This window comes from Acinonyx jubatus, chromosome X (genome assembly GCF_027475565.1).
Source record: "Acinonyx jubatus isolate Ajub_Pintada_27869175 chromosome X, VMU_Ajub_asm_v1.0, whole genome shotgun sequence".
NCBI lineage: Eukaryota > Metazoa > Chordata > Mammalia > Carnivora > Felidae > Acinonyx > Acinonyx jubatus.
In genome coordinates, this window is record NC_069389.1 from 42,094,138 (window position 1) to 42,113,992 (window position 19,855).

Consider the following 19,855-nt stretch of genomic DNA (forward strand, 5'->3'; position numbering starts at 1 on the left):
GTCAGAGAGGGGACTTCGGGGTTAGACCATGCAGGACCTTGTAGCTCGTGGTAAGGACTTTGGCTTTTACTCTGAGTAAGGAGGAAGCCACAGGAGGGTTGTGAGTACAGGAGAGACATGAACTGCTTTAGGATTTAACAGGATCTCTGACTGCTGAGTGTAGAACAGACTGTAGGAGTGAAGGTGGAAGCAGAGGCACCAGAGACGAGAAGACTACTGTAATAGTCCAGTGACTGATGATGGTGCTGGCAGTGGAGAGGGTGGATCTGGGAAATATTTTGAATGGAGGGCTGACAGAATTTGTTGAAGGGCAAGAGTCCTGGGGCCAGTCTAGGACACAGATAATACCCTAACAAGAAGTCAGGAAAAAAAATTCTATCTTGTGTAAGCCCCTATTCTTTTGTGATTGTTTTCCTGTTACTTGCGACTGAACATATTCCTTCCTGATCCATGACCTTACCGTGGACACTGAGACTTGAGAAAGGGAGGTGACTAGGGGGGTAACCTTCTCCTTCCTAGGGATGCTGTAAGTCAGAACCTTGCATACAGTAGGTGTTCAGAAAACCCTCCCAGGGTGGAGGGGGAAAGTATGAATGGCCATGCTCAGTGGGCAAAAGCTACATTTCAGTTTAAGGCAGGACCTTAAAGGGAGAGAGAAAGGATGAGGAAGCAGAAGGAGCAGTGCTTGTGGAAGAGGGAACAGCAGAGCAGAGATGGGGGACAGAAAGAGGGAAGTGAGGCCACTTTGGGGTGTGGAGTACGAGACAAGAAAGACGGGACTTTGGTTTGTGATTACATTAGTTGATGTCTGCCAACATGTCCAACAACCAACTCCTGGTGGCATGCAGTCAGGTTCAGTGTTTTGCTGAGCTCAAGTTAGAAAAAGCTCATTTTCCAGAAAAGGTCAACTTCTCATTTGGCCATTCATTCAACAATGGTGCCAAGTCCTGGAGAATGCTGAGGGTGACAATCAAGGACATTCTTGGCTAGTGACACTGCTCAAACAAAGGTTCCATGGTGGGCAGGGAAGACCCAGTAACTGTGACAGCCGAGTCCGTTTTGCTTTCTTAAACCTCACACTACGGAGCAGTCTAGGGGATTCATAGCCCTGGGGCAATGAGAAGTCACGAAGGGCTAAGGAGAAGGTAAATCCAACCACAAGACGAACACTCTCCCTAACGGCTGCGTGCATTCTACGGATCTGTGGCCCAAGCACCCTACAGCCCAGACCGTCTACGCACCGTCCCCTCATCTGGCCTCCTTATTATTGGCTGTTCATCCCCCGCCTTCACACAACCTACAATATCCCGGTTGGCTCTGCTCTTTCTCGTCCCGCCTCCGAGTCCTGCGGTCCAGCTACGCTTTCTAGCCTTGGCATTGGTTTATTTCATGCTAGCACCGCCCTTTGAGGCCTTAACTGCCTTCAGTCTGGCTCTCTCATTGGCTATCCGCCATCAATATCTTCCTGGCTCCCGCCTCCATGGTCCACTTCCATTGGGCCTGCCTCTCCAGTCCCGCCTCCGAGGCCGCTCTAACACCGCCCCTTGGTATCTTTCTAGCCTTTGCATTAGCTAGTTCAGCCCTGTCATCGCCTCCTGAAGGTATAGTGGAGGCTCACAAGACTCCCCATTGGCTCGCTGTAGCTATTATCTTATCGTCATCTCCTTTACGCAACAGGCGCATGGCTCCCCATTGGCTATTTGCAGTTTCTGTCTTCGCGTCCCATCGCCTACGCAACTAAGGGATTTCCTACTTTTCGGGCCTCTCCATTCGCTCCCCATTGCCCCCATCGCCTGTAATCATTCCATTTTCCCCGTCGCCCACATGCCGCTCCCGCTCCCACTCCCCCACTACCTCTCCTACTTTTGCTCTTTTCATCCCGGGCCTCGCACCACACCTATTTAGCGTCCCCCTCCATTGATTCCCGACCATCCCGCCTCCTGCACCGCCCACTCTCGGGCATTCTCATTGGCTGCGTGCTTCTCCTGCACTTGAGTCACCGCTACGTCATCCGGGCGCGGCTCCCCATTGGCTCTCTGCTATACCTGTCTCCATCTCACCGCCTACGCCCCCCGTGAGCCGTAACCCCCCCGCGTTGGCCTTCCCATTGGCTGCCCGCCCCTCCAGGCCCTGCCCCCGCCGGTCCCGCCACCCGTGCCGTCGGTGCCGCCGCCGCCGCCGATATGGCGCGCCCGGCCCCTGTGGAGCCCCCGCTGCGGCATCCCGCGCCCCCCTCGCCGGCTGCGGGTGAGCCCCGCACCTCAGTTGAGGCAGCGGTGGCCCCGCGGAGAGTGCTGTTCGCCGACGAGGCCCTGGGGCTGCCGCTGGCGCAGCTGCGCCGCTACCGGCCGTGGGGCGGGCCCGGGGCGGGCAAGATGGCGGCGGCGGCCGGGCAAGATGGCGACGGCGGCGGGGCTGACGAGGACGACGATGGCGAGGATGGGGATGAAGGGGAGGAGGAAGAGGAAGCTTGCCCTGAGCCCTCGCCGCTGTGCCCCGTCCCCGCTGGCGGGGGGTTTTACCTGGTGCCCACATTTTCGCTGCCGCCTGCGCCGGGCCGTCTGGAGCGCTTGGGGCGCGTCATGGTGGAGCTGGAGGCGCTGCTGCCGCCTCCTGGAGCGGTCCCCGGGGGTGCCGGGGTGTGGGTGCCTGGGGGACGCCCGCCGGTGCTGCGCGGGTTGGTACGCGTGCTGAACCGCTCCTTCGAGAAGGCGGTGCACGTGCGGGCCTCACACGACGGCTGGGCTTCCTTCTGCGACCATCCAGCGCGCTACGTCCCGCGCAGCCCACCGGGGGCAGGAGCGGGAGGACCAGGAGCAGGAGATCCCATCCTGGATCCCGGCCTGGGCCTGGGCTTGGGCCCTGGCCAGGCGTCCGCCTCCTCGCCCGACGATGGCGGCCGCACTGACCGCTTTGCCTTCCAGCTGCCCTTTGCTGAGGGCGCGGGCGATGGGGCGCGCCTGGACTTCGTGGTGCGCTATGAGACCCCCGAGGGCACTTTCTGGGCCAACAACCACGGCCGCAACTACACAGTCCTGCTCCGGATCGCACCCGCTCCCACACCCACTGATGCTGAAGGGCTGCCCCAGCAGCAGCAGCTGCAGCAGCTGGAGCCACAGCCCGAGTGCCAGGGTCCCGTGGAGGCTGAGGCCAGGCAGCTGAAGAGCTGCATGAAGCCGGTGAGGCGCAGGTAATGTCTGCCAGCGCCACCTCCGCTAACACAAGGCTGTGTCTGGGATGGAGGACGAGCATCCTGACCCAGGAACCCTGCAGGCCTGCTCTCCAGGACAGGGAGGAGGGCGCATTCAGTCAGTTAGTCAAAGAGTAATAGAGGCCAAACATATGCTAGGCTCTGTTTTAATTACTGGGGTTTCATTCATTCATTTATTGAATTCCACGGTAAAGCCCTGAACAAGACAGACCTCTTCCCTGCCCTCAAGGATCATACAGGCTCCTATTGGAGACGGTTTGAAGAAAAACAGGCCAGCAGATAAGATACATAGGGATAAGATTAGTTCCTGAGAGGAAAGTGAAAAAAGGGGATAGTTTGGAGGGAATAGCTGCTTTAGAGTGTTCAGGGAAGGCCTTTAAGGAGGTGAGTCTTTGATGATCATAAGAGTCCTGCACAGATATGGAGTGGAGGGGAGAAAGTTTGTAGAAAAGGGAACAGGGAGAGCTTTTACAAGGAGTTGACATTTCAACTGAGTCCTGAATGATAAAAGAGGAGTGGTTGTGCACACATATGGGAACAAGGGTGTTCCCAGGCAGAGGGAACAGTGAGTACAAAAGTCCTGAGTGAGAGTGAGCTTGGCGTGAATGATGAGCAGTGTGTGGGAGTGGACAGAACTTCAGTGACATGGTAGTGTGGACCAAGGGCCTTGCCAGTGCGGACAGGGAATCTGATCCCCATTTGACAGAGCAGCAAACCAGGGACCCAGAGGGAGAAACTGGTTGAGGAAGTGATGGCGCCTGGCTTTTCCAATTCTACCACTACTGACCTTGAAGCCTGTGCATCTCTTTACTGTTAAGTTCTAATCTAGTGTAAGGCCTCCTGGAGGATTGAGGGGCTGAGTCCATGCTCTCCCAGGGAGGCAGTGGCTCTGGCAGAGGCAGAACCAGGTGGGCCTGGACTTGAAGCTCTCCTCCTTCGTTTTTGCCTGTGGCCATTCAGAGCCTGGGAGAAGGAACCAGTTAATCCCAGGAGGCCCTGATAGGAGACTAGGTTTTCTCAAACTAAGAGTTCTTTGAGGGTATCAGCTAGGCCTGATTCTTTGGGGGGGGGGTCACCTAAGTCTAGCCTGGGGTAAGTAGTCTCTGTGCACCTGTGGGAAGTGCATGCATTTCCCTGCTTCTGGGAGGACTGGAAATGGGGATGGGAAAATGCGTTTGGGACCTTGTATATGCTTGATCAGAAGCCTCTGGTTGCAGCAAGATGTTTGTGGTCCTGGCAAGGCCTTAGGCTGTGAGTGAGTGGTTCAGAAAGGTCCAGCTTGGGGCTGGTGGGCAGATGTGTCTGGGTATGCGAGCAAGCAGGCAAGCACCCACTTACTGACCTGTGAACTCCATAGTAACCTGAGACTTAGTTTAAAGGGGGCAGGCAGCATGCCTTTCCTTACAGTGTTAAGAGAGTGGATTCTGACATCAGAGTGCTTCGGTTCAAATTGCAGCCCTGCCATCTATTGGCATTGTGAGCTTGGCTAACTCATTTGACTGCACTGTACCTCAATACCCTCATCTAGAAAACAGATAATTATAACCCCTACTTCACAGGAGATGAGTAAAAGCCCCCGGAACCGAATGTGGCTCATAGTCGTGCCAGAAAGTGTTAGCTAGTGTTTATATTTGTATTTAGGGAATCACACGTACAGTTCTTTGGATACCCCTCCCAAATGCTGCTCTGCCTATCACCTGCTGTGTGGCCTTGCCTCAGTTTCTTCATCTGTAAGCCTCAGTTTTCTTATCTGCTAAAGGGGAATGACAGTCACTTTGGTTGGATTGGATGCAGTGAACATGGGCAAGGTACTGAAGTGCGGTGGTAGCTGTGAAAGATAACAGTGGCCAGCATTTACTGATCTCTGAGCTGAGAGCTTCAAGTCTGTTCCCTCCTGAGCCCTGCTGTGCATGCTGTGTGGTATAGGTGCTATGATTATGCACGTTTAAGAAAGGAGACTGAGGTAGCTCAGGGAGGTGAGCCAGCTTGCTCAAGTCCACTCAGCTAGTGAGTGACAGGACCAGGGAGGACATGCTAGGGGCATTTTTTTCCTACTCTGGAAGGTCTGACCAGGTTCAGGGAAAATTCTGCATTTCACTCCCAGTGTTCCCAGCAGGTCATGCTTTCCTTTTAACTGTTCTCTCTGTCCCTGCCTCTGTCTCTCTTTCTCTCTTTGTCTCTCTCTTTGCTTTTTTGAGGCATACCTATACAAGGCATACTGCTCTTAAGTGTAGGGTTCAGTGGATTTTTGCGTATGTATGTTCTTGTGTAGAGATCACCCAGATCAAGGTTTCGAGTGGTTCCAGTGCCCCAGAATCATCTTAATTTCTATCATTTCCTAAGTTGTCTTCCCAGGTGGCTGTCATGGGAGCCCTGTCTGTAAGATGCAGCAGTTTGGGTAACAGTTTGGTCATCTTAGAGTGTAAGAGGAAGAGAACAGAGAAATCAAAAGCTCACAGGGCCAAGGTGGGTGGGGAGGGTGTTTTTCTTTTAAAATACATGGGTGGTTTTAAGGAGAAATTGAAGCAGCCCGTTCAGACAATTGTTTTGGTATCTGGCCCCAGGTCTGTGGTTCCTAACATGACTTGTGATATTATTTTAAGTGGGCAGATGGCTTTTGGATAGCTTCTTTATCTTTTGATCTCAGCTCTTGCAAAGGGGAGGTTGCTGCTCATTGCAAGATCAGCGGTAAGATTTTCTTTGTAGGTCGGTGGCTTCCTTGGCGAGTACATTTCAACTTATCATTTTAAAAGCCGTGTGCTTCTGGTGACTTGGAGCGCTGTTGAAGAACAGCTGCCCCCTGCGACCCAGCCCTCTTGGGAAATGGTAGCTGGTAGCCGATCTCAGGGGATAGGCTTAACCTGCAGGCGCTCCACAGTAGAGAGCTCCTAGTTCAGAAGTGTTGGCTACAGGCCCACTGTGTGGTGTGCACCAGGCACAGGGCAAGTCTTGGGTAGCCACTGGGAGACAGCTCAGAAACCAAAATGGCCACATTCTCTGGATCGCTGGACCAGGCTTTTGATAATCCTTCGGCTCGGAGATGATCCATCAACAAGCATTTGTTGAGGGCCTACTATGTGCTGGGCACAGTGCTAGGTTCAATCGGGGAAAAAGCTGCAGACTGACGCTAAGATGTCAAAGGATTTAATGGTAGAACTGGGTGGGAGAGGCAGGTACCGAGGGCTTGTATGAGTCTTGGAGTCGCTGCTCTATATTGGGCATTTTGCCAAGGGTTTGCATGCACAGTCCTCATCTAATCCTTTCAAAACATTCCCTGGGAGAGAGACTGTTTTTACCCCTCTTTCCTGGATGAGCAAACTGAGGCTCCCAGAGTCCAGAGTCCTAGGGCTGGGTCCGGAGGAGTCCTCCTGGTCTGCCTTGGCTTAGTACCCGTAGGGGTGTCCTATTCCTCTTAAAAATAAATACCAAGAAAGCTTTAGCATGACCTTCAAGAACCCCCTGCCCTGTCCCGCAGTCTGGCCCACACCGCTACTAGTCTCACACTGTCCTCTGCCTTCTGAGGTCCTGTCACTGCGGTCTTAACAAGGTACCTTACCCCTTCCTGCCTCAGGGCCTTTGCCCTTGCCGTTTCCATCACCAGGAATGTTGGTCCTGTGCTCCTTGTAGTCTCCTCATTTTGATACTTCAGTTCTAAGAGTACTTCCTCTGGGAAGCCTGTCCATCCCAACATCTTCAGGCCCCAAAGTTGTCATAGCACAGACAGCCAAATAGGCAAGTCCAGCTGGAGAATGTCAGTCACATGGCAGAACAGCTGTATGTTGCCACCAATTTAGGATCATTTCCTATCCTGCCTGGCAGTCCTATTATATTTTTCTGATCCACTCTTGTCTCCACCTTGATGTGACTCAAATGTTCTTTACCTTCAGAATTTGCTTCCTGCTTCAAGAAACAGAATGAGGTCATAAGAATGGAACTCCCCACAACTTGCAGCCCCCAAAGCCTGCAAACTAAGTTCCCTCCCTTGTGTTACAGGGGAGGAGGGTACCATTTTCCTCCCCTCAGGCCAGTTCCCCGACTTGTGCCCTGGCTTCTGTTTTCTGCCACTTGCTCCAGAACCTGACCCTTTCCCGGCAGCTTTTCACCGCCCTCCTCACTGATCCTCTATTTCAGCCTTTGTACATGCCAGTGTGTCTACTGTCTTAAAAACTTGTCCTTTGACCCCACCCCTGACCCTGCTACTCCCGGCCAGCACCTAATCACCTCCCTCCCCTTCATTGCTGACCCTCCTCTAAAGAGTTGCCTATGCTCTCCTCCATTTGCTTCAGCCCCCCCACATCTACCAGATTCCATAGGTGGTTTTTGACTTTCTTCTTGAAGTGGTTGAGCACTCCTACTTAAAACACTGTCTTCCTTTGCCTTGGGACCACGCTCTGCTGCTTTTCCTCTTAGCTTTCTGGCCCTTCTCCTTGCTCTTTCCTTCAGCCTCACACAGCCAAACTCCATGTCTCCACTTGGCTGACGTCCCAAAGGTGCCTCCCTTGTTTGAGACTGAATCCATCACCTCCCCAATGGTGTTCCTGAGTGGCCTCTCCCCTACCCATCCCTTGCTTATCTTCCTTCTATGCATCCTAAGCCCATCCTGACCCTGGAGTCTAGGCCAGGGCCCTTTGTTCTAGGGCATTCTTCCTTTCCTGAAGGCACTGACCTCAGTTTGTAGTTAGACCTTCATTAGGGGATTACTGGATGGCCCTCTCTGCCCTCTTAGACTGTAAGCTCCGTGAGGGGTAGGGACATGGTCTGCTTTTGTTCACCACTGTATTCCTGCAGGGCCTGCCACAGTGCCTGGCACTTAAAGGTGCTCAATAAATGTTTGTTGAAAGAATGAGTGTGAGTTATTTTTTTAAATGTCTTCCTCTACATGAAATTGTAAGCTTCCTAGTTGAGTGTGCTCACCATTGTGTCTCCAGGGTCTGTCACTGGGCTGATGTGCAGTGAGACCTCAAATGATTTTTAGGTCCCCCGTTGCTAAATGGATGGGGACCCAACTTGCTATCTGAGTTCGTAGTCTTAGGGGAAACCAGAACAATTACAGTTGAAACAGGACAGGCCAAGGGCCATCTTAGTTGTTTGGAAAGTGAGGGTTTAGTGAGAAAGTGATCATCTTTGACTCCACAGGAAATTGGTAGGCCATCATGGTTAAGGAAGTGGACTGAGGCCACACACTATAGAAGTGGAGGAGCCGGGATCTGAGCTAGGGCGGTCCCGCTCTAGTTCTCCAGTTCTTAACTGCTGTACCAGGCCGGGTGGTGCATCTTACCAGCCGGGCATTGCTGGGCAAGTTGCTTTCCTTTTCAGAGCCTCAGTTTCCCTTGGTGGAAATTTGGAGGGGATTACTGTTTGTTAGCACTTCATAGGCAATTTCCCACTATTTTCTCAATCCACCCAGCAGCCCTCTGAGGTAGGTATTACCATTATACCTTCTTCGCAGATGAGGAAACTGAGGTATAGAGAGGTTATATAACTTGCTCCAGGTCACACAGCTGGTAGGTGGCAGAGCTGAGGCTATTAAAAATTACATGTCTTGACTCCTTACTGAGATGGGAAATCCATTTCCTGGGTTCCAACAAATATTAAAGAAAAAGAACTAGTATAGGAAATAATCAATGTGCATCACAACATGTAGTGAAGGTAAGTGTTGTTTCATTCAAAGAACAACTTTTTCAGTTCTGTGTAAGTATGTATATTCACACATGTATGGGTATTGCTGGGTTACGATGTAAAATGTATTTCTTATTGTGGGTCACGGCCAAATGAATAAAGTCATTGCTGTAAAAGAAGCTCATAGCACAGATAAACTGCTCTCCCTCCACCCTGCTGGATGGGCTGTTAAGTCCCAGGGTTGACACCAGCACACAGTGTGGCTGGGGAAGGCAGAGCGGTGCCCCACATAATATGGTGGCTTTCACAGCCGCTCCAAACCCTGTTCTTTTCAGAAAGCAGATGGCTTGGAACCGGAATTCCAAGTATCGGGGGGGGGGCAGGTTTCTGAAGCCACCCGACCCCTGGAGAGTCAGCGTTCTCTTCTAGTTGACTGCATGGGAGCTGGGGTCTGCTGACTTTCCCTCTGGGTGTCAGCACATGACCCACTTTGGGCTGGCCAAGTTCTTTGAAAACCGCGTTGGGGTGCTCACAGAGGACTCGGGGAGGTGCTGGCAGAGATGTGACTGCTCATTGAAAGTCTGCTTTGCTCCTCTCCTTTGGGGGTTGTCAGCCCTCTCTTGCTCTCTGCCTCTGGCAATGCACTTTTTTTTGGTTGTGTCTCTGCTGGCCCAGGCTGGGGCCAATGGCACCTCTTTGTGAAATCTCACCTTCTGGTCTCCCTGGATGCCATCTGAGGTGAGTGGTCACTGAGTTTCCTGACTGCAGGAGGAATTTTCACCCCCAGGAGACTGGCATGCAGGCCCGGCGTGGCCCCTTCTAGGCTGTGCTGTCTTGACTAGTTCTCGAGAACAAAGGATGCATCCCAAGGGGTTCCCAGGCCTTTCCCTGGCCTGCTACTGCCCACTGCCCTTGAGCAGATACCACGTGGCATTTGTGGGGCTAGTGCCAAAAGAGCAGGTTTCCTTCTCGAAAATTAGCAAGCACCCTGGAGGTATAGTTTTGTTCTTAATCTCCTCCCTCCCCATTTTTCTGAGAAGCCCTCTTCTCTGTTACTGATCAATGAGTCAGTACACACTTGTACTCCATTTCTCTTACTATCCTCCTTTTGATTAAAGTCATAGCTGCCCCTGAATGTTTACTGTGAAAGACAGTTCAAAGATATTTAGTTTTTTTTTTTTTGTTTCAGCCCACAGTTTCAAACACTGTCTTCAAAATGGAGCCCTTTTTGGATTGTTATCAGCGTGGTGTGTAGTTAGTGGGTGTAGAGACACGGTTCCTTGAGCCTCAGTTTCCGCATTTGTAAAAAGGGAAGGGTGTTGCTTTGAAGGATAGATGTGATGGTTTTCAAATGACTTGGTGTATCAATGAAAAGGGCCCACGTTGGAGGAGATGAACAATAAAAGCTTGTGCCTTCTGCTTTCATGTCTCTGACTTCAGAGGTAGGGAGAGTGACCTATGTACTTCTGCTGACTTGGTGCATCTTGGGATCGGCTGAATTGCTTGACCTGATTTTTGGATGTTCCCCCTCTTCTCACGCTCCTCAGCTGCAGAAGAGATGCTCTGGGGGCTGAGGGATTTGTTTTGTATTTGTTTTTCTTCTCTCTCTTCTCCCTTCAACTGAACTGTGGAGTTCTTTCTTTTCCTCCCGCTTTTCTCTCTCACATACATCTAGGACGCCGGAGTGGTATTTAGAAGCCTGGTTGCTGTGCATGTCAGCACTGGGCCAGATGACAGGGGACAGCTTGCCTGGTCCTGCCCCTGGGAGGGAGAGCTGCCCTTCTGTGTGTCTGTGGGTCTTCTTGAAGAGGCTTGCTTTAGAAGATCCTAGGAAGATGACATTTTATCTAATGGAGGACGACACCAGCAAGTCAGTAGAAATTGTGTTGGGCCACAAGTCCAAAGACGTGGATTTTAAACTTACTGGGGGGACTGGTGTAGGACCAAGCTGGTTTGTTCCAAATCCCCCTTTTTTTTACCCGTGATGCTCAGGCGTTAGTGGCTGGGCTTCCAGAGTCACTCGCTCCAAGGCCTTGTAATATTCAGATTCAAATGCTTTTGGTGGGATGCATGAGCCCTAGTCCATGGAGAAAGACAGATGGTTCCTTCTGGAGCTTCCAGACTCTAGATCCATGTACCTGGTTCAGCTTTCCTCCCTGAGGCATCTTTCAGCCACTTCTGTGTCTGGTGGTCTCCTAGCCACATGTCCCAAGATGGCAGGGAAACTGGGAATGAATATATGGGCAAAAAACAGGTTCAAAGAAAAGCCTGAATGAAAGAAGAGGGAGAGATCTTGTCTATTATTGCTACCCCCCATCTACTTCTGGAAAGGATCAGAGATGGGGTTGAGGTAAGACCCCAGTTTCCCTCATCCAGGAAGTAGCAGTTGGTTGATCAAGAGCACAGATTTAGACATAGGAGCTGGAAGGCTTAGGTTTCAATCCTCGCAGCATGACCTTGAGCCGTTTACTCGGCTTTCTGCTTCATCATCTGTGAGGTGAAGATAATACTGCCTACTTCAGAGGATTAAAAGTACCTACCTCAGGATTGCTGTGAGGATTAAATTAACATATGTGAAGCACACAGAACAGTGCCTCACATAGTAAGTATTATATTCAGGTCAGTTAGTGGTACTTGGTTTTTGTGAGGTCACTGATTGTTTTCAAAAAGTTGCAACCATCTGCAGAAATGTCAACATCATCATATTACCTTTTAGAAGAAAAAGGTCGGAGCCATTGCCTCAGCTCCTCTCCGTCCCTGCACATGTTTTTGTTAATGCTTCCCTCTCATTTGCCTTAATGTATAAACATTTGATACTCATTTCTGAGAATGAGAACAGTGATTTCTCTGTGATCCCTGTAACCCACCCCCACCCCCCGGCAGAGGCTGGCTGAAATACACTTAGCTTATGCCACTTAGACCTCAGGCCTGACTGGCCTGGTGGAGGAGGACCAACACTAGTAGATAGCTATAGTTGATCCACCCCTGCTCTGTGCCAGGCCCTGGTGTCTGGCTTGATGTCTTCATTTCTCTTGACTGCCCTGTGCCTGGTGTGCACATCCTGGCTCTCCTGTGCTCTGTTTTAAGGTGAGGAGGTTGAGGCTCTGAGAGGTTAAGTGACCTGTGAGGCTGACATGGTGATGGGCAGAGGGTTGGTGGAGGGACCCGGGCCTTTGTGAGCCTGGGTTACTTCCTTTTTCTGCTGGCCTCCTTCCTGTTCTCCAGTTGCTTCCTTTCTCCCCTCTGCTGCTTTCCGAGTCTTACAGTCTTCACCTGCCCTTTCTTGGAAAAAGTGGGTTCATTTACAACTGGGAATATACCCTACAGAAACGATCCAACATGTTCATAAAGCTATGCCCAACAATGTCTGCTGTAGCCTGCTTTGTGAGAGCAAAATGAAGGAAACAAGTTAGTTGCTCAGTAGGATGGGAATGGGTACATACATTATGGTGAGCCTATATGATGGTAAACAGCCATTGCAAACGTTTGCAAAAGTGTATTAGTGATGCTTCTTACTGCTAAATGGACAAAGCCAGCTGTGAAATTATGTCTGCAGAATCTAAGGGATTTTGTCGACTCTGCAATGAAATTTTCCAAAATGGTAATCGCAGTTGCCTTTGGCTGATGTGTGACTCTTTCCCTGCTTCTTTCTGCTTTCCTGTGTTTCATAAAACTTCTACAGTGAGCACATAGGGCTTTTCTAATCAGGGGATACAAAGAGGTGGCAGAAGGGAAAACAGCCACTGTCACGTGAGGGTGGGCCACCGCAGAGGCTCAGAAGGTGCCAGTGGGTGGCAGGACTGGCCTCTGGGGACATCAGATCCATGCATTCTCCCTTTTGTCCCACAGGCCTAATGAGGAAGAGCTGAGGATGAAGAACACCGATGATAACCCCCCTGCTGTGGGTAAGCAATTGGCAGGCTGTGGGGGTTTTAGCCATTTCTTTCTTTTTGAAACATTTTTAAATGTTTACTTTTTGAGAGAGAGCGAGAGAGAGAGTATGAGCGGGGGAGGGCCACAGAGAGAGGGAGACACAGAATCCGAAGCAGGCTCCAGGCTCTGAGCTGTCAGCACAGAGTCTGACGTGGGGCTCGAACCCACGGACCATGAAATCGTGACCTGAGCCAAAATCGGACGCTCAACCGACTGAGCCACCCAGGCGCCCCTACCATTTCTTTCTTTCTCCCTGTTTTCTTTCTTACAAATTAAGAGGTGCTCTCTGCCTTAGACTAGCACAGAAAGCTTCAGAGGCAAAACTGCCAAGTGGCCAAAAGACCAGATTTACTTAACTAAACCGGGCCTGCTTGGACACCTGCCTCACCCCAATGCTGCCCTTCTCTTATCTCCAACAGAACGCCCTAATGTCCAGGAGTCAGTGGGTCCCCTGGTGGCCCCCACCCCTCTCCGTCCATGGCCTCAAATGACACTTCAGGTAAGTAGGCCCTGGCAGCCTGTGGATGGACAGCCCAATGGGAGACTGCGTGGTGGGGACTGACTTGCTCTAGGCCTATCCTAGGTCGGAGGGAGTCCCCCTTTGCAAATCAGAACCTGATGGCAGAGGAGTAGGGTGCAATTATTCACTTGAACTTATAGAAATGTCATTTGTTAATTTAGCAAATATTTATTGACTGCTTGCTCTGTGCCAAGCAGTTATGGATGCTGGGAATATGGTAGTGACCAAAAACGCTGTCTTCATGGGGCTTACTAGCATTTTAGTGGAGTGAGACATGACAAAACAAAATAATAGTTAAAATATATGGTATTTTATTTTATTTTATTTTTTAGAAGGTTAAAAATTCTTTTAGAGAGCAAGAATGGAGGAGAGGGGCAGGGGGGGGGGGAGAGAGAGAGAGAGAGAGAGAGAGAGAGAGAGAGAGAGAGAGAGAATCTTAAGCAGGCTCCATGCTCAGCACAGAGCCCGATGTGGGGGCCAATCCCATGACCCTGGGATCATGACCTGAACCAAAATCAAGAGTTAGATGCTCAACCCACTGAGCCACCCAGGTGCCCCAAAATATAGGGTATTTTAGATGATGATGAGTGCTAAGGAAAAAAAAATTAAGGGATGGGGAGTGTGTGTGTGTGTGTGTGTGTGTGTGTGTGTGTGTGTGTGTGGTATGTGCACGGGTGAGACACAGCCACACACACACGGGTGGAGGGAAGTTTTGTGAGTTTAGATCCAGTGGCCAGGGGAGTCCTTAGTGGTGAGATTTGAGCAAAGATCTGGAGAAGGTGAGAGTGAGCCATGTGGATAACTAGGGGAAGAACATCCTGGGCAGGTGCAAAGTCCCCTGGCAGGGCCGTGACGAATATGTGTGAGGAACAGCAAGGAGCAGTGGCCAGGAGGGGGGAGTAGCAGGGGGTGAGGTCAGACAGGTGGTGGGGGACAGATTGTGTAGGGTGTCATGGGCCATGGAGAGAGCTCTGACTTTTACTCTGAGTGATGGAAGAGCCACAGAAAGGTCGTGAGCAGAGGAGGGCCATGATCTAACAGGATTTAACAGGCTCCCTCTGGCTGCTGTGAGGGAAATAGGCTATAGGGGTGAGGGCAGGAGCAGGGGGACGGTGAGGGGGAGGCTACTGCAGTGATCCAGGCAAGCAGTGTGGTGCTGGCAGGGGTATATATAGAGAGATTCTGGAGATGTATGTTACTGTGTATGTGTGTGTGTGTGTTTTAACTTTTTAGTACAAAGATTTTCAAACATACAGAGAAGTAAAGAGACTAGTATAATGAACTCACATACATTCATCACCCAGGTTCAACAAATTTCAGCACTTGTCCATTCCTACTTTTTCCTTACTCCCTCTCCCCCATTTCCTATGGAATTATTTTGGAAAAAAATCCAGGCATTATCTTATCCATAAAGACTTCAGTTTGTATCTCAGAAAATTAAGCACTCATAAAAAAACCACATACACCTGATGCAACATCATGCCTCAGGAAATTAACAGTCAATCCTTAGTATCATGAAATATTTGATCAGTGTTCAAATTTCCTTATCTCATAGGCATTGTAAGACCCAAACCAGGTCAACACATTGCATTTAGTTGATGAGTCTTTTTAGATTTTTAAATCTCCCCCACTTTTTCTGGCAATTTGTTTGTTGAAGAAACCTTGTTTGTCCTTTAGAGTTTCCCACAGTCTGATTTTGGCTGATTGTATTCATGTGGAAACACCTTTCTTACTCTATTAATATATTAATTCCATTTAATTGGTATGCTCTATTAAATTGAATTAATTTATTTAACTATCAATTTTGTTCAATTGATTTATTAAATATAATCTATTATTATTAAACTAACTTAACTAGAATTGGGCTCTATTGAATTCTCTTATTCCCATTTCATTTATTAACTGGAATTCCTCTCTAAAAAAAACTTTCTCATATCAGCCATTTGGCTACCTTGAGGGTATATAGTTTATATTGAAAAAGCTGTATATATACTTAATTTTTTCCCTTTTGTTTACCAGTTTTCAGAAGTAATGAACTTCTCCAAGGGTGACCAATTAAAGGATTTTTGGTTTGGGGGTATTATTAACTCATGAATTTTAAACATATTTAATAAGTTTTAATCCATTGCATTTATTTGTTTTGATGCTTGAACTATCTCTGGTCAGTGTGAACTTACTTACATTGGTTCCAGATTCCTTGTGAACCCACTCCCCATCCTTCTTTGAATACTTCCTCACACGGTGGAATGACAGTATGGCCTAGACTCATCTTGGGCTTTCCCTGCCTCACACCTGGAAGCAGCCATTTATTTAAAAAAGCTCTGGTTCCTTTTAGTGGAGAATGGTATTTAGAAATCAAGATCTGGGTGCTAGATGTTTTTGTTGCTGCTAGATTGGTCATTGTTTCTAGGCCTTGTCAAAATAAATTTGTTTTAATTATTTTTTAAACATTTATTCAGTTTTGAGAGACAGAAAGAGAGCACAAGCAGGGGAGGGGCAGAGAGGGGGGGCAGAGCATGAGTGGGGGAGGGGCAAAGAGAGAGGGAGACATAGAATCTGAAGCGGGCTCTAGGCTCTGAGCTGTCAGCACAGAGCCTGACGTGGGGCTTGAACCCACGAACCGCAAGATCATGACCTGAGCCAAAGTCGGACACTTAACCCACTGAGCCACCCAGGCGCCCCAAAATAAATTTGCTTTAAAAGAGAAAACACATGAACACATGTGGATATTCTAGATATGTTTTGGACACCAACCAACAGTATTTACTGACAGCCATTCACCAAACATTGGTGCCCACGGAATTCCTTAGCTTTATGATCTGCAAGAAGCCCCCCTTTCCTACATCTGATTGTGTTATTTTAATACAGATGACATAGTCTTTCGAGTTTGGAGAATTATAGAGGGCTCCTTAAGGAGTGTTTATTTGGAAACACCCGTGGGGCTGGGTGTGGGCTGTCACCAGCTCTCACTGTCTCTGCTTGTCCCAACCCCTCCTCTACTTCTTTCCTTTCCCTTTCTCTCCCCTCCTGCCCTGCCCCCTCCCAATGGCTCTAGGTTCCTGAAGTTACAGTGACTGGCAAACCCCCAGAGGAAGGTGATGTTCCTAGAAGCAATCCGCCCGTGGCTTTCACAGAGGTCCCCCAGGCACCAGTCATCAGGATTCTCCCCTCTTCCTCTCACTCTGGTCTGGGTGGCTTCCCCAGGGACCAGGCCTCAGGGCCCGATGCAAGTGAGGGGGCAGCCGGGCCTCTCCTGGAACCCAGCCAGCAACAGGTGGAGGCCACGTGGGAAGTATCAAGCGAGAATGGAGGGGGCCGAAAGGACTCCGTCGTGGGGGCCATTATGGATGAACCCCCTGGGGGTCTGGAGGTCGTGAGTGGGTTGGAGGAGCTGCTTGGCGAGGACACCATTGACCAAGAGCTGGAGCAGCTCTACCTGTCTCACCTGAGCCGCCTGCGGGCTGCTGTGGCTGCAGGTGGGATAGGAGGTGGTGGGGAGGGCCCCACAGATGGGGGGGTGTCCCCCAGCCATCCCCTGGGCATACTCACGGACCGCGACCTGATCTTGAAGTGGCCTGGCCCTGAGCGGGCTCTGAACAGTGCCCTGGCTGAGGAGATCACACTGCACTATGCCCGGCTGGGGCGTGGTGTGGAGCTTATCAAGGACACTGAGGATCCTGATGAGGAGGGGGAGGGCGAAGAGGGGCTTTCCATTATACCCTCCAGTCCAGAAGGGGATACCCCCAAGGAATCACCTCCAGAAATCCTCTCTGGGGCCCATTCTGTGGTAGCCACTATGGGAGATGTGTGGCTCCCGTGGGCAGAGGGCTCGGGATGTGACAGCCCTGTGGTTCTAGGTACAGAGTGTCAGTTCGCTGGGGCTCCAGAAAAGGGGTTGGGCAAGGACACTGATTCTTTGCACATGAATAAAATGACAGCTGGGGTGACTAGGTCCCTGGGTGGGAAAGAAGGCTGCAAGGAGTTTACCACTGAGTGGGCAGGCAGCCTCATTCCTATATCTGGCAAGGAACCAGCTGCCCCAGCCCTATGGAGGCAAGGTCTCACCAACCTTAGTCCCTCGGGGGCTGAAGTCTGCCCTTCCAGTTTGGCCAGGCCTCACGTGAGCTCCCAGGATGAAAAGGGTTCAGGCCCAAGCCTTGAGCCCCTAAAGAGGTCACCCACCTTAGCAACTCCTACAGAATGTGTGTGTGTATTGCCTTCCCAGCTCTGGGGGCCCTTGACCCAGACTCTGGGGGTCCTGGCTGGGTTGGTAGTTGTCCCTGTGGCTCTGAACAGTGGTATGTCCCTCCTGGTGCTTGCACTGTGCCTCTCTCTGGCCTGGTTCTCGTAGGAGCTGCTTGTGGGGAGCAGCAGTAGGAGGCATTCCCCTCTCTTGGATCTGGGGAGAGGCAGTCCCTGCACCACCCCCAGGGGCTTCAGATGGTACATGTGGCCTATATAGTGAGGGGTCTTTTGCTTCTGAGGATGCTCTACTGAAGAGAGACCTTCCCGTCCCTGAGGTCTTGTTGGTACAGGGCTCCCTGTGGTGACACTAGTGGAGGGGAACAGGGCACGGTGGATGGTGTGAGATAACTTTCAGAAAGGAACTGGGCATGTCCTCCCTTCCCCCCCACCCCCAAGCCTGTATTTATTTTTGTATAATTCTCTGGATGAGGGAGAGTGGTCGTGAGCTGGTCTTGGGGCACAATTACCCAGAGATATATTTATTAACAGCCAACCTGTGCAACCTGCTGGAGCTTTATTTTTAATTTAATTTATATAGAGTACCTATTATTATATGCCACAATAGAGCTCTATGAGAAATGATGTGTCTTTCTGTGCCGTGTTCTCCTGTTTGGGCCTGAGCGTGTGGGGTGGTCGTGTTCTGTGGGAGGATGAGGGTGGGGAGGGGGGCATGGGACATGGTCATGCCTGCTGCTGCTGCTTCAGTGTATCCTTGAGGATCTGTGTCACCTCACCTCATGGGCCTACTCCGTGTGGTCCAGTGGTCTTGTGGGGGAGGCAGGTCCTTTGGTCTTTTCCATATTCTGCCAGGGAGGGAGGAAGAGTGGTTGCCACATGAGGGTTTGGTGTCAAACACGTGGCTGTGGTCCACCATAGATGTGGGGATACCAGTTGTGAATCAGCCACAGTTTTGACACCAGGAGGGAGACCCCTCTCCCCACCCCAACCCCCAAGATTGGGAAGGTCTCAGAAAGAACAGAGGAGTTAATGTGCTGTGAAGAATTCATACAGAGTTGCTGTCCACAGACATTGCATTTCTAACTCGAAACAGGAAACTCAGAAGCTTTGACAGAAAGGATAGATATATTTACTGCATGCAAATAAAAATCTCTACATAGCAAAATAAAACCATATATTTATTTACCTCCCCTCATAGCAAAATTTTATACCAGCTTTCTTCAGTTCTCTTCCAGGGCCCTGGTGCTTTTCTGAAACAGCTCCAATCAGATTGCTTGTCTGACCACGTCAGCAGAAGTGCTGAAGTCACTGGTGATATTCACATTGGTATATCAATGGCCACATCCCAGACTTCACCTTATTTGACCTATTGACAGCATTTAACACAGTTGGTCATCCCCTCAACCTTGAAAGCCTTCTTTACTTGGTTTCCAGGACAGCACATTTGCCTAGTTTTCCTCTTTCCTCATTGGCCACTCTTCTAGAATAGTGCTTGGCACATAGGAGGTACTCAGTACATACCTACTGAATGAAATAAATGAAGGAACAGATAAATCTATGTGGGGAAATACAGAGACATGGCTAGAGAGCTTAACTGGCCATTCAGTGGTCAAAAGCTCAGTACCGTTCCACTGACATTGACTGACCACCTTTGCTCTGGGGACGCAGAGGAAGAATCTCACAGTCTAGTGGAGGAGACAGATACAGAGAAAGGATTTTAGTGCAGTGTGGTTGGTGCATTTGCAGTGATGGGGGTCCCAGAACAGATGCTCAGCCCACTGTGGGGACTCTGGAAACCTTTTTGGAGGATATGGTGTCTTAACTGAGTTAAAATATGAGAAGGAATCCACCAGGTAGTGAAGGGAAGAGAGGGAAGTCCAGTCAGAAAGAATAGCATTTCAGAGGTCTGGAAGTGGAAAATAGCTACTGAAAACAAATTCAACACCCACTTATTTCACCTGCCTTTCAATGAGGATATTCTGACTTGGTCAAATACCAAATTCAGACATGTGTCCATCGTCTTCCATTGATGTGATAATTTGCTCAATGTCAAAAAAGGCAACTTTATGCTAACTGGATTGAAAAATTAGATTAAATGGACAAATCACTCAAATTACTACAGACCTTGACTTGCCAAAATTGTCTCGAAAAAGGAAAAGTTGAGCAGTCCTATGACCGTTAAAGGTAATAGAACCTATAGCCCAAAATCTTCTCACATGGAAACTCTGGGTCCAGATGGCTTCCCTGGTGAAATACTCAAGGAACAAATAATTCTGATTTTGCAAAAGCAATTTCAGAGGGCAGAAAGAGGGAGCATTTCTGATACTTTTTATGGGACTGATACAACCTTGATACCAAAACTTGATGAG

At 49.9% G+C, this 19,855-nt stretch overlaps 1 protein-coding gene across 1 annotated transcript; it reads left to right on the forward strand.

The window, feature by feature from the left end:
* Positions 1-2,098: 2,098 nt before the first annotated feature.
* Positions 2,099-18,640, forward strand: PPP1R3F (protein phosphatase 1 regulatory subunit 3F). Its single transcript, XM_027054139.2, has 4 exons — positions 2,099-3,190; positions 12,680-12,735; positions 13,183-13,262; positions 16,339-18,640. The coding sequence occupies exons 1-4, from the start codon at positions 2,184-2,186 to the stop codon at positions 17,632-17,634; spliced, it is 2,439 nt and encodes an 812-aa protein (XP_026909940.1). The 5' UTR covers positions 2,099-2,183; the 3' UTR covers positions 17,635-18,640.
* Positions 18,641-19,855: the final 1,215 nt, after the last annotated feature.